This window comes from Bos indicus x Bos taurus, chromosome 1 (genome assembly GCF_003369695.1).
Source record: "Bos indicus x Bos taurus breed Angus x Brahman F1 hybrid chromosome 1, Bos_hybrid_MaternalHap_v2.0, whole genome shotgun sequence".
NCBI classification, from domain to species: Eukaryota; Metazoa; Chordata; class Mammalia; order Artiodactyla; family Bovidae; genus Bos; species Bos indicus x Bos taurus.
In genome coordinates, this window is record NC_040076.1 from 33,573,600 (window position 1) to 33,588,932 (window position 15,333).

The 15,333-nt window shown below is 35.3% G+C and overlaps 1 protein-coding gene across 4 annotated transcripts in view; it reads left to right on the plus strand.

Moving 5' to 3' along the window:
- CADM2 (cell adhesion molecule 2) overlaps nucleotides 1-15,333 on the plus strand; it is a 1,273,609-nt gene that overhangs the window by 984,246 nt on the left and 274,030 nt on the right. For all 4 annotated transcript variants that reach the window (XM_027551660.1, XM_027551751.1, XM_027551574.1 and 1 more), the window contains exon 2: nucleotides 2,997-3,146. In XM_027551660.1, the coding sequence (XP_027407461.1) occupies nucleotides 2,997-3,146 (150 nt within the window). The remainder of the gene's footprint in view (nucleotides 1-2,996; nucleotides 3,147-15,333) is intronic.

Sequence of the window (15,333 nt, forward strand, 5' to 3'; positions counted from 1 at the left end):
AAGGCTCTCTGAGACTGAATTAAGTGACAACTTTTGAACTTTAAGGAAGGAGGGGGTTAAAAGAGAAAAGTAGCAGCAAACTTGATGCTGACTCCAGGTTATAAACAGCAATAAAAGGCAGTATAAATCTTTGAGAAGTTTGGCTGCCTACCACATTGGTTTTTGAATTGATTTTGGAAACCACATATCCTAAGGGTATTTAGGATTAGTAAATTCTCAGCATGAGTTTGCTCTTTGGGGAGAAACTAAATTATTTAACTTTAGGGATTTAAGATGCAAGATTCCAGGGAACTGAAGTCATAGTACTTTAAAGTCTGAACCCACATGAGGAGAACATGGAGAGCAGCCATCCTGATGGCGTACTTGGAAGGATAAGGTATAGATGTGCTAGAGTCTGTATAGTCCCTGTCATGTAGAACAGCCTGAAAAATATTAGTTTCTTTCTTCTGCGGGTATATAAGGAAATACTGAAATACTTATCAAATAATAATTTCTAAATAAGATAGGATATTGAAAGGAAATTAACAATGGCATTCTCCCTTATTTGATCTGAAGATGTAGTTCAGCTAGGTATGAATTCAAGGTTTTTTGCTAAAAGAATACTCTTTTCTTTTTTTTTTTCATTGTTATCTAATTCACATTTAAACAAATAGTGATATGACCCAGCAGCCTTTGTGGAAAAATAAGAATAAAATGTTGAACTTTCAGAACAAACCCCAAATGGTTCATTGACTCCATTTCACCATATGGAAAAAAATCACTTAACCTCCCAGTGTCAGTTTACCCATCTGTGAAATGAGAAGGATAATATTTTCTTATGGGGATGTTTTGAAAATTATTTTGCAAATGTAGTGGATGAAATTGTTGCAAGCATCACTGCTCTTTTTCCACGTCTTTGAAGAAGCAGACAGTATTATTTATGTACCGGTTGATAGTCAAATCGTCATCTGGGATGAACTATGTATATTTATTAACAGTTGTGTGCTTTTTATTACTTAAAGGATCTCCTCCCCTAGACTGCTCAGTTTATGCATTATGTCAATAGCTGGGCACCTGAGCAAAGTATCTTAAAAACAATTTGAACTTCATATTTATGAGCTGCTAATATGATATCTTTGGTAATTACTCCTTCCTTCTGTTTTAGCTCATGTTTTCTCTGATGCAGTTTTTCACCTCACCTCACTTCACAAGATTGATAGTTCTTCATGTTTCCCTGCTAGAGGTCACCTCTGAGCTGAAGGCAAAACACATCCCATTCTGGCTCCTGTTGACTTTCAAGTCAACTATCAAAGAATTTATTCCAGACATTGCCTAACCTCATTTTAAAAACTCCACCCTAAAGATTACAGGGAGATATCCTGGGGAGTTGCCATAGTGACTCAAAGAGGTTGGCATTGAGGAGACAAAGCTACTGATAGCAGATTTTTATACTTGATAGGCTTAATTATATAATGTGGTCACGAACTTCTGTGCTTGTGTCATTTAGGTCTGGAAAGAAATTTTCGCCTTCAGGCTCTTCTCTCTCTTACAGTGCCAATCAACAGGCTTCTTGGTAATAAGAATCTTTATGCCAGTAGCTCCAGTATAACCTCAAAGGGTGCTTGTAGTAATGACAGAACTATTACAAAACTAAAGAAGAAAAGGAAAATATATTTCCTGGGTGCTATTAAGTTATCATAATATTCTTGCATATGTAAATTATCCTTGACTTAATGAACTACCCTGCTCACATAATAGTATTTTAACCTGGCTTTAGACAGTCATTTTTTACTCATGTTGTTAATTGTTTCCAGACTTGGCAGAGTTCACCTCCAGATCATCTTGCTGAAGTGAAATTTATATATTATGTTTCTATGTGCATGAATTTTAACTATTAGAAGTGCTTTTACTAAGAAATGTTGTTACGTGAATTAATAAATAATAAATTAGTATAACACTTAAGAAGATAGAAAACTTGAATACATTCTAATAATATCCAAATTGCCAATGATCATTTATAGATATTTTTTCCTTGATTGCAAAAGGGATATATATTCATTGGAAAAAAAAAAATCAGAAAACTACAGAAAGAAACAAAAAAGAATATTATCTCTATCTCCTGGGCTAGAATAATCACTTTAAGATTTTGATGGATATTTTATAAGATGAACACCTGTTTTCTCCAACACATTTTGTGTTTCTAAAAACAGCTAAGTCTGCAAGAAACCCTGGTGTAAGAGGATTCTTCTTTTTTTAACTTTTTCTATCAGAAGTTGAATCTAACATTCTAATATCCATATTTTATACACTTTACTCAGAATTATAAAAGCTACAAAGGAAGTATTTAATGTATTTCTTCTGCTACTTTAAAGAGTTATATTCATCCAGAATTATTATCTTCAAAAATAGCCAGGTCTAGCAATGGCACCCCACTCCAGTACTCTTGCCTGGAAAATCCCATGGACAGAGGAGCCTGGTGGGCTGCAGTCCAAGGGGTCGCTAGGAGTCAGACACGACTGAGCGACTTCACTTTCACTTTTCACTTTCATGCGTTGGAGAAAGGAAATGGGAACCCACTCCAGTGTTCTTGCCTGGAGAATCCCAGGGATGGAGGAGCCTGGTGGGCTGCTGTCTATGGGGTCGCACAGAGTCGGACATGACTGAAGTGACTTAGCAGCAGCAGCAGCAGCAGCACCATATAATTAATGCAAGGCCAAGGGAAATTAATGATAATCACGTTACTATTTAAATATACATCTTTATGTGTGCCTAGGGGGAGAAGAAGGTTTTCTGGAGCGTGTGAAGGAATGTAAAGAAGTCCTAATAGTATATCACACTGTTGTCCTCTATTTAAAGGTTTTCAATTATCTTGCCTTTTTTCTAATGTATAGTTTTGCTGTTGTTGTTTGGTTGGTTTAAATTTTACTTGGAGTGAGAAGTTAAGTTCATGTAACTCTTGGAAAGTTAATCATTTTATAAGTTTCATTTAATCAACCTTTTCTTTAATCCCTTTTTAGGCAGCCAAGGGCAATTTCCACTCACACAGAATGTAACGGTTGTTGAAGGCGGAACTGCAATTTTGACCTGCAGGGTTGATCAAAATGATAACACCTCCCTCCAGTGGTCAAATCCAGCTCAACAGACTCTGTACTTTGATGACAAGAAAGGTGAATACATTTTCTTTTAAATGTTTTAATCATATTCTAAAATATCCTAATTATAATGAATTTATTTTTCTGAGATGATTCAAATTATTCCTTTTGATTACCAAACTGCTGATGCTTGTATTTAAACATGTTAAATATTAAATACTTTAGTTTGCAAGTCATAAACACTAAAGATAACCTATGTCAACTTTTTAATAAAATAAACAGTTCTAATTCTGTTTCAAAAATAGTTTTATATCTTCTCCTAACAATTATTTTCTCTCCAGATACCACATGCTTTTGTTCTCTTTTAGATGTTTTTTGTATAGATTGAATATTTTTTTCCTCACTCCTGGCAATAGGATGTGTTCTTTTTATTAACTTTAATTAAAATATTTAGAAAATACTATGTAACTTTGGCAAGTTTTTTTTTTTTATTTTATTCTCATGAATTGAGTTTAAAGCTAAGAATTGTAAAAATGGTATTATTCAATAATAAGGTTAAGTCACTCCATGTTTCTAAAATAAACTGAAATTAAGAAGCTGTATTTACACACTGAGTTGGACTTAACTGGGCTTTCTAATTGGGTGATAGATTTTGATTAAGTGTTTTTAGAGAACTAAATCACATTACATTTTATAATTCTAGCAAACAACTAAAAGCATATACTTAATGTTTAAGCAGTTGTCCACTGTTATAAGCACTGGGAGAAAATTAGTTCAGGAACGGTAATGAAAATATGGATCTATTGCTTTAGATAAATATAAATATTTATATCCAAATATTCAACATCACCTTAATATCTTTATTCCTTATGTATGTATGTAGATAATAGTGAAATAATTTGAAATAGGATCCAATAATTGAAGTGTAGTCAAATTAGTTCAGTAAATGTGTCCATTTCACCTAAAATATAAATTCACTATATTTTGTGCATTTCTATACTTTCCCTCTTTGATGTACTTTAAATTTAAAATCAAATACTCTATTTTAACCTTTAGTATATGAAGGATTGGTTAAAAACCTAAGTATTTCAACAAATATATTTTGAGAGTTTCTTTGTACAAGGCATGAGAATTAGAGAACAGACATAAAATCCCTGCCCATAGAGGATATACAGTCCAGTGTGGAAGCCAGACAATTAAACAAGCACATGAACAAAATATATTTTAGAGTACATTGACAGGAGACAATTGTTCTCTTTCTCTCTCTCTCTCTAGATAGCTGGTTAGCTAAAATAGATAATACATACATCTACAGAGGGAGAGGGAGAGAATGAGATTAATATTTAGAAATTGGCACAAGTGATTGTTGAAGCTGGCCAGTCTGAAATCTGCATGGTAGGACAGTAGACTGGAGACTCAGGGAAGAGTTACATTGCAGCTCAAGTCTGAAGGCAGTCTAGAGGAAAATCTCTTCTTCAGGGAACCTCAGTTGTTTTTTTTTTTGTTTTTATTTTACTCTGAAGGCCTTATACTGATTGAATGAGGCCCACCTGCATTTTGCAGAGTGATGTGCTTTACTCAAAGTCTACTGATTGCAATGTAATCTCATCTAAAAATACCTTCACAGCAATAACTGGACTGGTATTTGACCAAACATCTGGATATTGTGGCCTAATGAGTTGACACATAAACTTAACTATGAGAAAGGGTTAGGAATACTAGCATTTCTGTAGAACTTTAATATTTATAAAGGGTTTCTATTTTGCTGTCTGAAAGACAGAACAGTTATCATTAAGGGCTATTTTCACAGAGATGTGGAAGGGAGGGGTTAAAGTTCTCACAGCTATGTGAGATTTAAAGACAGTATCATGACAAATATTGTGACTTAAATATTGACTAGACTTAAAGCCAATAATGTGATGCCATCTTCATGTTTTGTTTTGAGTGTTTGATGTGTAATCATTCGTGTTTAACAGAGACTTCCAGTCATAGAGTTTGTTCTTTTTTTTTTTTTAGTATTTAGGGATATCTTTAAATGTCTGGAAATGGATTTTTAAACATCTATATGCTAAACAGTTAATATAGCAATAATAATATAAATTGAATCCTTATTACTATTATTGATTACTTAATTATTCTGATTAAGATGTTTTTATTACATTGTGAAAAATTTTCATCCTGCTTTTTGAGACTGTAAAGTGACTTTTTTTCACAACTTGAGAAATAGCTAAGGAATATCTAATTTGATATTTTTAAGCCTTTTAAAAATATGTCATTCAAGGATTAAGTTAATTTTATGGATTAATTAACTGTTTCAAAAAAATTATGTATAATCCACATAATTTAGTTTATACTTCAGCTATATTCAATGGAAATAAAAGCTGTATAAATAGAAAATAAAACTTAAAGTTCTCTTTTGATTTCATTTTTTCTAGCAAAAATATATTTAAGTTTTATCATACTAATATTATGTAAGCTTTATGGTTTGATCATAAATTCCTAGTGCTTTGTGGATGGACAAGGCACATCTATATATACATGAAAAGAAAGTTCTAGTGTTTATTTCAGTTCTTCATGGTGGTGTTTAAAGGAATTTTTTGTTGTTTTAAATCAAGTGATCTATGTTGCTTTCCAGAATGAAGCTCTATTAGTTAAAAATTCAAATACATAAGTCACCAGACATATACAAGCATTTAGCAGCTTCTTTGTGCTCATGACAGTGATTGATTACAAGTATTTGTAAATAAATATTTCAGACATATGTGCCCAAATATAAAAAGACTCTAGTTTTAATGAAACCTCTCATTCGCCCAATGATATAACACAAAAGAAAATGTTTGGGAGACAAGATACTGTTAGGGATGCTCATGGAACGATTAAACATATAGTACACTATTTAATTTATCAACTTGATTATATGTACATATTTTAACTGGATTTTCCTGGTGGCTCAATGGTAAAGAATCCACCTGCCAGTGCAGAAGATATAGGTTGGTGCCTGGGTCAGAAAAATTCTGTGGAGAAGGAAATGGCAACCCACCCCAGTATTCTTGCCTGGGAAATCTCATGGACAGAAAGGCCTAGTGGATTATAGTCCACGGGGTCACACAAGAATCAGACACAACTTAATGACTAAATAGCAACAATAACATATTTAAACTAGTATAAAAATATATTAATTTAGCAATATTGCTTTTTTACACCCCTGCATTTAATGAAATAATCTTGTTTAGCAGTACTTTTGAAAAAGTATAAGATACTGTCAATGAGAAATAAGTTTCAATCAACTGTATTTTTTTAACACTAGGACAGTTTTTTTGCTGTGCATTCATCCTGCAGAATTATAATAATGATTTCCATTATGTAACAACTTATTGTACTGCTTTTTAAGATCTTTGAGAATCATGTGTACAGTGACATCTATAATTGTGAGGTCAAATCCTCAGGCGCAAAACCAAAATCTATATGAAATGTCATTGCTTCCTCTTTTAGTAATTCTATAAAATATTCTCTATAGATTGTCTAAAATAAGCATTGATTCAGAGTATTTCAAGTTAATGCAACTTTCCTGTGGAAAATGGAGAGCAACTTGTAATACAGATTTGCAAAGACTTTGTTTCCAGGAAGCTCCTTTTTTCTGAAGGACAGTCCAGGTGATAAAAACCCATCATGGTATATCTGGGATATTTAGCAATATTCCTATATCTTTACACTGCTACAAAATACACCTGATCATATGAATTGTTGAAGCATTCTTATTTTTCTTTTATATTTGCTTAACGAATTAGATTTATGCTGAAAAAAGCCTCTGTGTGTGCATTTGTGTGTAGTATAATAGGTTTCTATTTATGTTGTTAAACTGTTTCTATTTCCATTGTGGGTTTACCATCAGTTGCAACAGAATAGCAGAAAGTATTGAATAAAGCAACCTTTCATGAATGACAAACTAACATGCCTGTTCCTTCACAAGTCCTTGATTCGGTTCCTTGTAATATTGTAGTGGAAGGGATCCTTGATAGTGATGTCCCTCAAGTGCAAGGGTTTGAAAATAAAAGTGTTTTTTGAAGATTTCATATCACAATTTCCACATACTGTCTTTTTGTCTGCAGACAAACGTGCTAAATTTTGCCAGTCTAAGTGTAGAAGTTAAGCATTGGTTAGTGTGACTAGAGCAACCCATATGTCTTGTGCAAGTTACAACTGCTCAGGAGAACAATAGAGAAAATGAAAGCGTCTGTGTCACTGATTGCACCAGCTTCTACAGGTGGCTGCCACTGTTAATGGCTTTATCCATAGTTCTGTTCTTATTTCTGTCTCATATTTTGTTGCCAGTTGTTCTCAGGAGCTTTCCAAACAGTCTTTCAGGCATATGCAGTATCACAGAGTTTTAATTGTGTCTCAAATGATTATAAAATACAGCTGAGGTTGAGAAGCATTGGGTTTAGTAACTCAGTTCTCACCAGAGTTCTGTATCCCTGAGCTTTAATTTCTGTACTGACACGGAGTAATGAGAAGGATGGAGGAAAGGGACAGAGGGAGGGAAAGAGGAAGGAGGAAGTGGGCAAGTTAGTCAGAACAACAACACATGTGCTTCTCATTGATATTGCTGTTGCCACTGTAAGAACCAAAAGGCATGATGAGTAGCCTTTCCTGCTACACAGGTCTCTGACTCTTCTGGCTGTGGGGTTTGAACAAGGATCTCAAGACAGTGACCCGTTGGTTCAATTAAAACTAGAAAACCCTTCCTTGTTTACTTGGAATTATTAGCTAAAGAAAAGCATGCTGTGAGTGGGCAATTGATGATCTGCTAAAGGAGAATTAAGCTGAACTCCTTTTCTTAGTTTTTCTCAAGGTGGTTGAATGTGAATATTCAGGACTTTCTTCACAAGGGAGATAAATGTCCGGGGGGTAATTGGCTAAGTGAAGCTAATATTACAATATATCTTATTCAGGTAAAATAAAGAGGGCAGTGATCTGAGGCTTTTGCTACTTTGAGAACATTTATTATGTGATATGTAAATATTCTATTTATAACTGGAGAAATTGAGTAACATTCAAGGAAAATTTGTCTACAGACATTCTGCTAATGACTGGTGGTGAAGGAATTTGAATCCAGGTGAAGTCTATGTTAGTTTTAACTAGAATGCCCCAGAGAACAAAGGTATCCCAGCACCAGGTCACTTTAAGTATAACCCAAGTGGCTTCTGCCATTGATCTTAGCAGCTGCCTTTTAGTTAAGAACAGCAGTTACTCCCAACTGTTGAAGATGTACATACAATAAGACCGAGAGATGCAGTATCGTCAACACTGCCCAATAGGACTTTCTGCAATGACGGCAGTGTTCTATATCTGTACAGAACAATTCTGTAGCCAGTGTCATGTGTGGATACTTGTCAATTTTAAAATAATTAAAATTTTGTGTTTTTTAGTCACATTAGCTGTATTTCAAGTACTGAAAAACCATGTGTATTTACTATTTTGGAAAGCACAGCTCTAGACAATGATTCACTCTTTAGATGCCAAAATAGACCTTGCCCATGTCCAGCCTTGGCTGCAGAATATGCATTTTTCAACTGAGAAAACCACAAGTCATCATAAAAACGAATCAAATATTAAGTAAATGAAATTTTGCTGTTTAAATTGCACAGATTTAATGGGGACATTAAAAGAAAAGAGATGGGAATATAGACCACCTGAACCTGCCTCTTGAGAAACCTGTATGCAGGTCAGGAAGCAACAGTTAGAACTGGACATAAACAACAGAGTGGTTCCAAATAGGGGAAGTCATACGTCAAGGCTGTATATTGTCATCCTGCTTATTTAACCTATATGCAGAGTACATCATGAGAAATGCTGGATGAAGCACAAGCTGGAATCAAGATTCCTGGGAGAAATATCAATAACCTCAGATATGCAGATGAAAACACCCTTATGGCAGAAAGTGAAGAAGAACTAAAGTGTTGAAAGAGGAGAGTGAAAAAGTTGGCTTAAAACTCAACATTCAGGAAACTAAGATCATGGCATCCAGTCCCACCACTTCATGGCAAATAGATGGGGAAACAGTGTAAACAGTGGCTGACTTTATTTTTGGGGGCTCCAAAATCCCTGCAGATGGTGATTGCAGCCATGAAATTAAGACTCTTACTCCTTGGAAGGAAAGTTATTACCAACCTAGATAGCATATTAAAAAGTGGAGACATTACTTTGTCAACAAAGGTCCATCTAGTCAAGGCTATGGTTTTACCAGGGGTCAAGTATGGATGTGAGAGTTGGGCTATAAACAGGGCTGAGCACCAAAGAATTGATGCTTTTGAACTGTGGTGTTGGAGAAGACTTTTGAGAGTCTCTTGGACTGCAAGGTGATCCAACCAGTCCATCCTAAGGGAAATCGATCCTGGGTGTTTTTTGGAAGGACTGATGTTAAAGCTGAAACTCCAGTGGTTTGGTCACCTGATGCAAAGAGCTGATTCATTTGAAAAGATCCTGATGCTGGGAAAGACTGAAGGCAGGAAAAGAAGGGGACAACAGAGGATGAGATGGTTGGATGGCATCACCGACTCAATGGACATGAGTTTGAGTAAACTCCAGGAGTTGGTGATAGACAGGGAAGCCTGGCATGCTGCGGTTCATGGGGTCGCAAACAGTCAGACACGACTGAGTGACTGAACTGAACTGAATGGGGACATTGTAGCAAAGGAGACAGGAATCAGATTTGACTCCTAATTCTGCTTCTGACACCAACCAGCAGAGAAATAAGAGGGGTTTATCAGCACCGCCACCAAATTAGATGTATTGGTCTTTGGATCAGAACTGCATCTTTAATATTTTCTCCATCTACTTTGTTTGCACCTGAAAACCAGAAATCATTAACCTATGAAGTAGATATTTAGTTACAATTACATTTCATGTCTGCATAGTTTTTATATGAAGTTTTTGTTTTTTTTTTCTGTAACACTTAAAGCCTGCACATTTAAATAAAAATAAAAATCAAGAGGAAAAATTATAGGTTCTTAGGGATCAGAGGGACTTAGATCAAATGTTGTCACATATTCTGTCCCTCATCTGTTTCTTTTTACACGAAGTTTACTGTTCTGTTATAAACAGTAGGTAAGCATTTGGAATAGAGTGGGTATAGGGAGACAGAGGGTCCTTCCCTGGTAGCTTAGCTGGTCAAGAATTCGCCTGCAATGCAGGAGACCCCAGTTCGATTCCTGGGTTGGGAAGATACCCTGGAGAAGGGATAGTCTACCCACTGCAGTGTTCTTGGGCTTCCCTGGTGGCTCAGATGGTAGAGAATCCACCTGCAATGGCGGAGAACTGGGTTCAATCCCTGAGCTTGGAAGATCCCCTGGAGGAGGGCATGGCAGCCCACTCCGTATTCTTGCTTGGAGAATCCCCATGGACCAAGGTACCTCGTGGGCTACATGCAAAGAGTCAGAAACAACTGAGCAACTAAGCATAGCACAGGGAGATAGGGAGAGTAGGGAGCTGAGTTCACTGAAACTTTACATTAATACTCTGTGATATTTGGCAATAGAAATAAAAAAAAATCAATTAGATCATTGTGTCTGTTTCTCTGCAGGTGTGGAAAAAAAAACAATTGAAGTAGTACAATCAGATCACTTAATGTTTAGGAAAGAACACTTCAATTCCATTTTATTATTGACAGGAAATACTTTGTACAAACACCCCCAGGAGTATATGCATTTAACAGACATATCTCTGTGTGCTTGTATGTGTTTTTATATAAAAATGTAAAATGCATACCTGTTTGTGATATTTCTTTTTACAGTAGTTTTGCTTTTTTGAATTATACTTCAATGATTCTCAAAAATATCTTGAAAGAAATTTTATTCCTGAATGAGTGAAAATAAATTTTATTAAGGGTATAGCCAAAAAATATGCTGGTGTTAATTTTCTAATTATTCTGCTGATAATTTTACATTAATACTGGGGATGATGGGAGAGGAGTAACATGAATAAGATATCCTAGAACAAGCAGTAATAAAGAGAATAAAAATGAGATGAACCTAAAATAATGATACAAGTTCTCCTGCCTCCATGCCAACCAGTGCCATCTGAGTGTCTTTCCCCACAACTAGTTTCAATCAATATGACAGCCTTGAAAACAGCAAATATTAAACTCTGTAAATCAGATATTTAAGTGGTCAATTTTACCCTTCCTTTTGCTTTCTTAAATAAAATCAAATATGATGTATAAGTTACAATAAAGACATGAAATCAGTGATGACAACTTACAGTTGCACAAGGCAATTTTTAAATAACTTAAGTGTAATTAACTTTTCTCCTTGGATCTACAATGACCTATATAGTCAATATTCCCATTTTGTATATGAAGAAACTGAGGTTTACAGATTTGAATGACTCTAGTAGTAAGCACGAAGAAGGCAATGGCACCCCACTCCAGTACTCTTGCCTGGAAAATTCCATGGACAGAGGAGCCTGGTGGGCTGCAGTCCATGGGATCGCTAAGAGTCGGACACGACTGAGCGACTTCACTTTCACTTTTCACTTTCATGCATTGGAGGAGGAAATGGCAACCCACTCCAGTGTTCTTGCCTGGAGAATCCCAGGGACCGGGGAGCCTGGTGGGCTGCAGTCCATGGGGTCGCTAAGAGTCGGACACGACTGAAGTGACTTAGCAGCAGCAGCAGCAGCAGTAGTAAGCAACAAAATGATGATAAGACATGAACTTTTTAAAGTGAAGCTTAATTCACTTCATGATATATCATACTATGAGGACTTCATTTTATTGCTTTTTGAATTTTATCGTTTTTTACTTTTCTTATGAAATTATCACTTCTTTTAGGTCTTTACTCCAAAGTCATCATCTCAATGATAGATCTGAACACATCATTCTCATAGTTAATAATTTTATTTGTATTAGCAGATGTGCTAGCAAATGCATCCGCATTAAATTAGTAGGAATCCAGTTCCCACTAGGAAATAAATGATACACTTGAGTTAATGAAGTATGGAACACACTGTTTACAGATGTGCAGCCATAATTAAGGAAACTCATCAAGATGATACACCACCCAGGAACCAGTAACAGTGGGAAACCGTCCTACCCTTGGGTCTGAAAGGGCGACAGAGAGAACTAAAGCTAAGTTTTGGAAAGAAGGCTTCTGGTTAGAAGCTGAGACTGTTTAGGAAGGAGCGATGTGTGGAAATACATAAATTGACTTCTCTTTCCTCCTACCCTTTGATCTGACTTCCACAGGCTGAGCCCAGTTGGAAAACACAGGTCAAGGGATCCTAGGTAGTTTAGTCTCCCAGAGCAAAGAGCAGAGTAAGTAATGGATCTGAAATGATAAGCAGAAAGTAGCCAGCACAATTTACCAAATATAAATAGATATTTCTCCCTCTCCAATTTTCAGTAAAGATAATTTCCATCAAAAACATGTGCCACTCTATGTTCACAAATACTTTCCATTGAATTGCTTCATTTTGAGAGAAATAAGTTGCAACAGTGCAGTACCCTCGCAAAACACAGTTTTTCAATGCTATATTCCTCAGATTTAACATATATGTTAAAGTGTATGCTATGAGATTTTTTAAAGAAATAACTTGCTTTCACTTAATCTACTAATAATAAAGCCATCACTATAAATTCTCACAAAGCATAAGCAAAATTTCAATTGTATATTATATGATTACTATCTTCATCTCTCTATACTCAAGTCTCAACATTGTTAAGAAAAACATAAAAATAATCATGTGCATTATCAGTTCAGTTCAGTCACTCATTCATGTCCAACCCTTTGCGACCCCATGAACCACAACACTCCAGGCCTCCCTGTCCATCACCAACTCCCGGAGTTTACCCAAATTCATGTCCATCGAGTTGGTGATGCCATCCAACCATCTCATCCTCTGTCATTCCCTTCTCCTCCTGCCCTCAATTTTTCCCAGCATCAGGGCCTTTTCAAATTAGTCAGCTCTTTGAATCAGGTGGCCAAAGTATTGGAGTTTCAGCTTCAACCTCAATCCTTCCAATGAACACCCAGGACTGATATCCTTTAGGATGGACTAGTTGGATCTCCTTGCAACTATACACTATAAATTGTATTCATTTTGTGATATCTGTATCAAGATTTTTGACATTCAAAGCCACAAGTATGTATCTGAAAGTGTTCAGCAAATTTTAATTTGAGCATTTTATGATTCAGCATAATTTTCATACTTATTATTACATTTTAGATAAATTAGGTTCCACTAATATTACTAATTTTTATAATACTTTTGTTTTTGACCACTCTTCGCAGCTTGTGGAATCTTAATTCCCAGGCCAGGGATTAAATCCATGCCCTCAGTAGTGAAAGCATAGAGTCCTAACCACTGGACAGTCAGTGAATTCCCTGTAATGATTTTATTTTAAAATAAAGAAAAATTTACTGCAAATAAATCAAGTGCCTCTGTGAAAATAACTAAATTCCTGAATTAAGTCCTTTTAGTTTTTGCACATTACTGTTCACTTTTTTTTAGCAAAACCTCATAAAAACGAACTATGTGCTACCTTTTTCTGTATTTTCCAAGTCTCCTGTAAATGTGTTACCATAGTTTCATAATTTAAAAAATATTAATTAAAAAAAACTCATAAAGAGAAATGTTATTTCTACAACACTGAACTATTTTATTCCACTTTCTGATGATTAACTTGTATATTTACTTAATCTTTCATTCAGCAAATATTTGCTGACTATCTACTGTGTGATAGGCACTATATTAGGTGGTTTGTAGTTACTGTAGCTCATTGATTTTTGAGGAGTCTATTCTACATTGAACAGAGCTACTTGAAAGATACCTTGACCTGATTAAAATTTGATATCCTTTCTCTACTAATCATGTATGCTTCTGGGAACATATTTTATATATATATATATTATATATAATATATATATATATATATAATCCTGGTAAGACATACAGAGTCAGCACATAGTCAGCAAACTATCTGGGGAATGCCACTTTTTATGTCATGATAGTAGAAGTTGGATGATGCCTAGAGCTAGACTGGGTGGATAGCCACCACCATTGTGCCATGAATTTCCATCTCCCAAAACACTTTATAAAATGTAAACAATGACCAACCACTTTCTTGGTAATTGCCTTGATGTCTTTTGTGATATTTTAGATCCTCAGTTTTGGGAATCAATAGTCATTAAAGAAAGAAGACTGTTAGGTAAATGTTCTTAATGGGTAAATATCTAAGCATGTGCTGTGCTGTGTGCTTAGTCACTCAGTTGTGTCTGACTCATTGTGATCCCATGGATCACTCACCAAGCTTATATTTAAAAAAGATTTCCAAGTCACAATTTCAGTTCTATTCTGTGAACATTAGTAAAATAGTGCTGTGTCCCAGGAATTATGCTGGGCACTAGGACTACTAAAATAAATAAAACATGGATTTTGCCCTTAAGGAGCAAGTTGTTATATATCATCTCTACATTGGAATGGTGGAGTATATAGAGGAAAAGTAAGGGCTTCTGTGGTGATTCAGATGGTAAAGAATCCACCCGCAATGCAGGAAACCTGGCTTCAATCCCTGGGTTGGGAAGATTTCCTGGAGGAAGGCATAGCAACCCACTCGTATTTTTGCTTGAAGAATCCCCATGGACAGAGATGCCTGGCAGGCTACAGTCCATGGGGTTGCAAAGAGTCAGACACAACTGAGAGACTAAGCACAGCACACCAAAACAAGCTGTCATATATCATCTATATATTGGAACAGTGGAGTATATAGAGGAAAAGTACTAGGTAAAGCATTTTAGAGATAGACAAATGTAATTCTACTTGTTGCATAATAAGCCTCATTGTAGAGGATACAAGACACCCAAATAACTGGTAAAAATACCATATATGAACCTAGGAAAAAGATGTGACTTGAAAATACATATGATTAAAAACATACTTTTTTGATAAAATTATTTTTTAAAGAAACAACTGTAAATAAACTAGAAATACTATGTGCTATTTGTCTAATTTAGGAGGTAACAATGTGCTGTGCATGGACCTGATTTCCTTGTGATATATTGATATGGTCTCTATGTTAAATAGCTTTTTTATGAGGATTAGCACAGAGAGTATGGAGAACTTAAGATATTTGTAAGTTTCAAAATAGCATTAGTGTTATAGCTCCTTAGTAAGTATAAGAAAATCTGAACAGGATCAAAAATAATGTCTGTAATGTATATGTTTAATTTTATTTATGACTACATAATTTTTATTCATACCAATA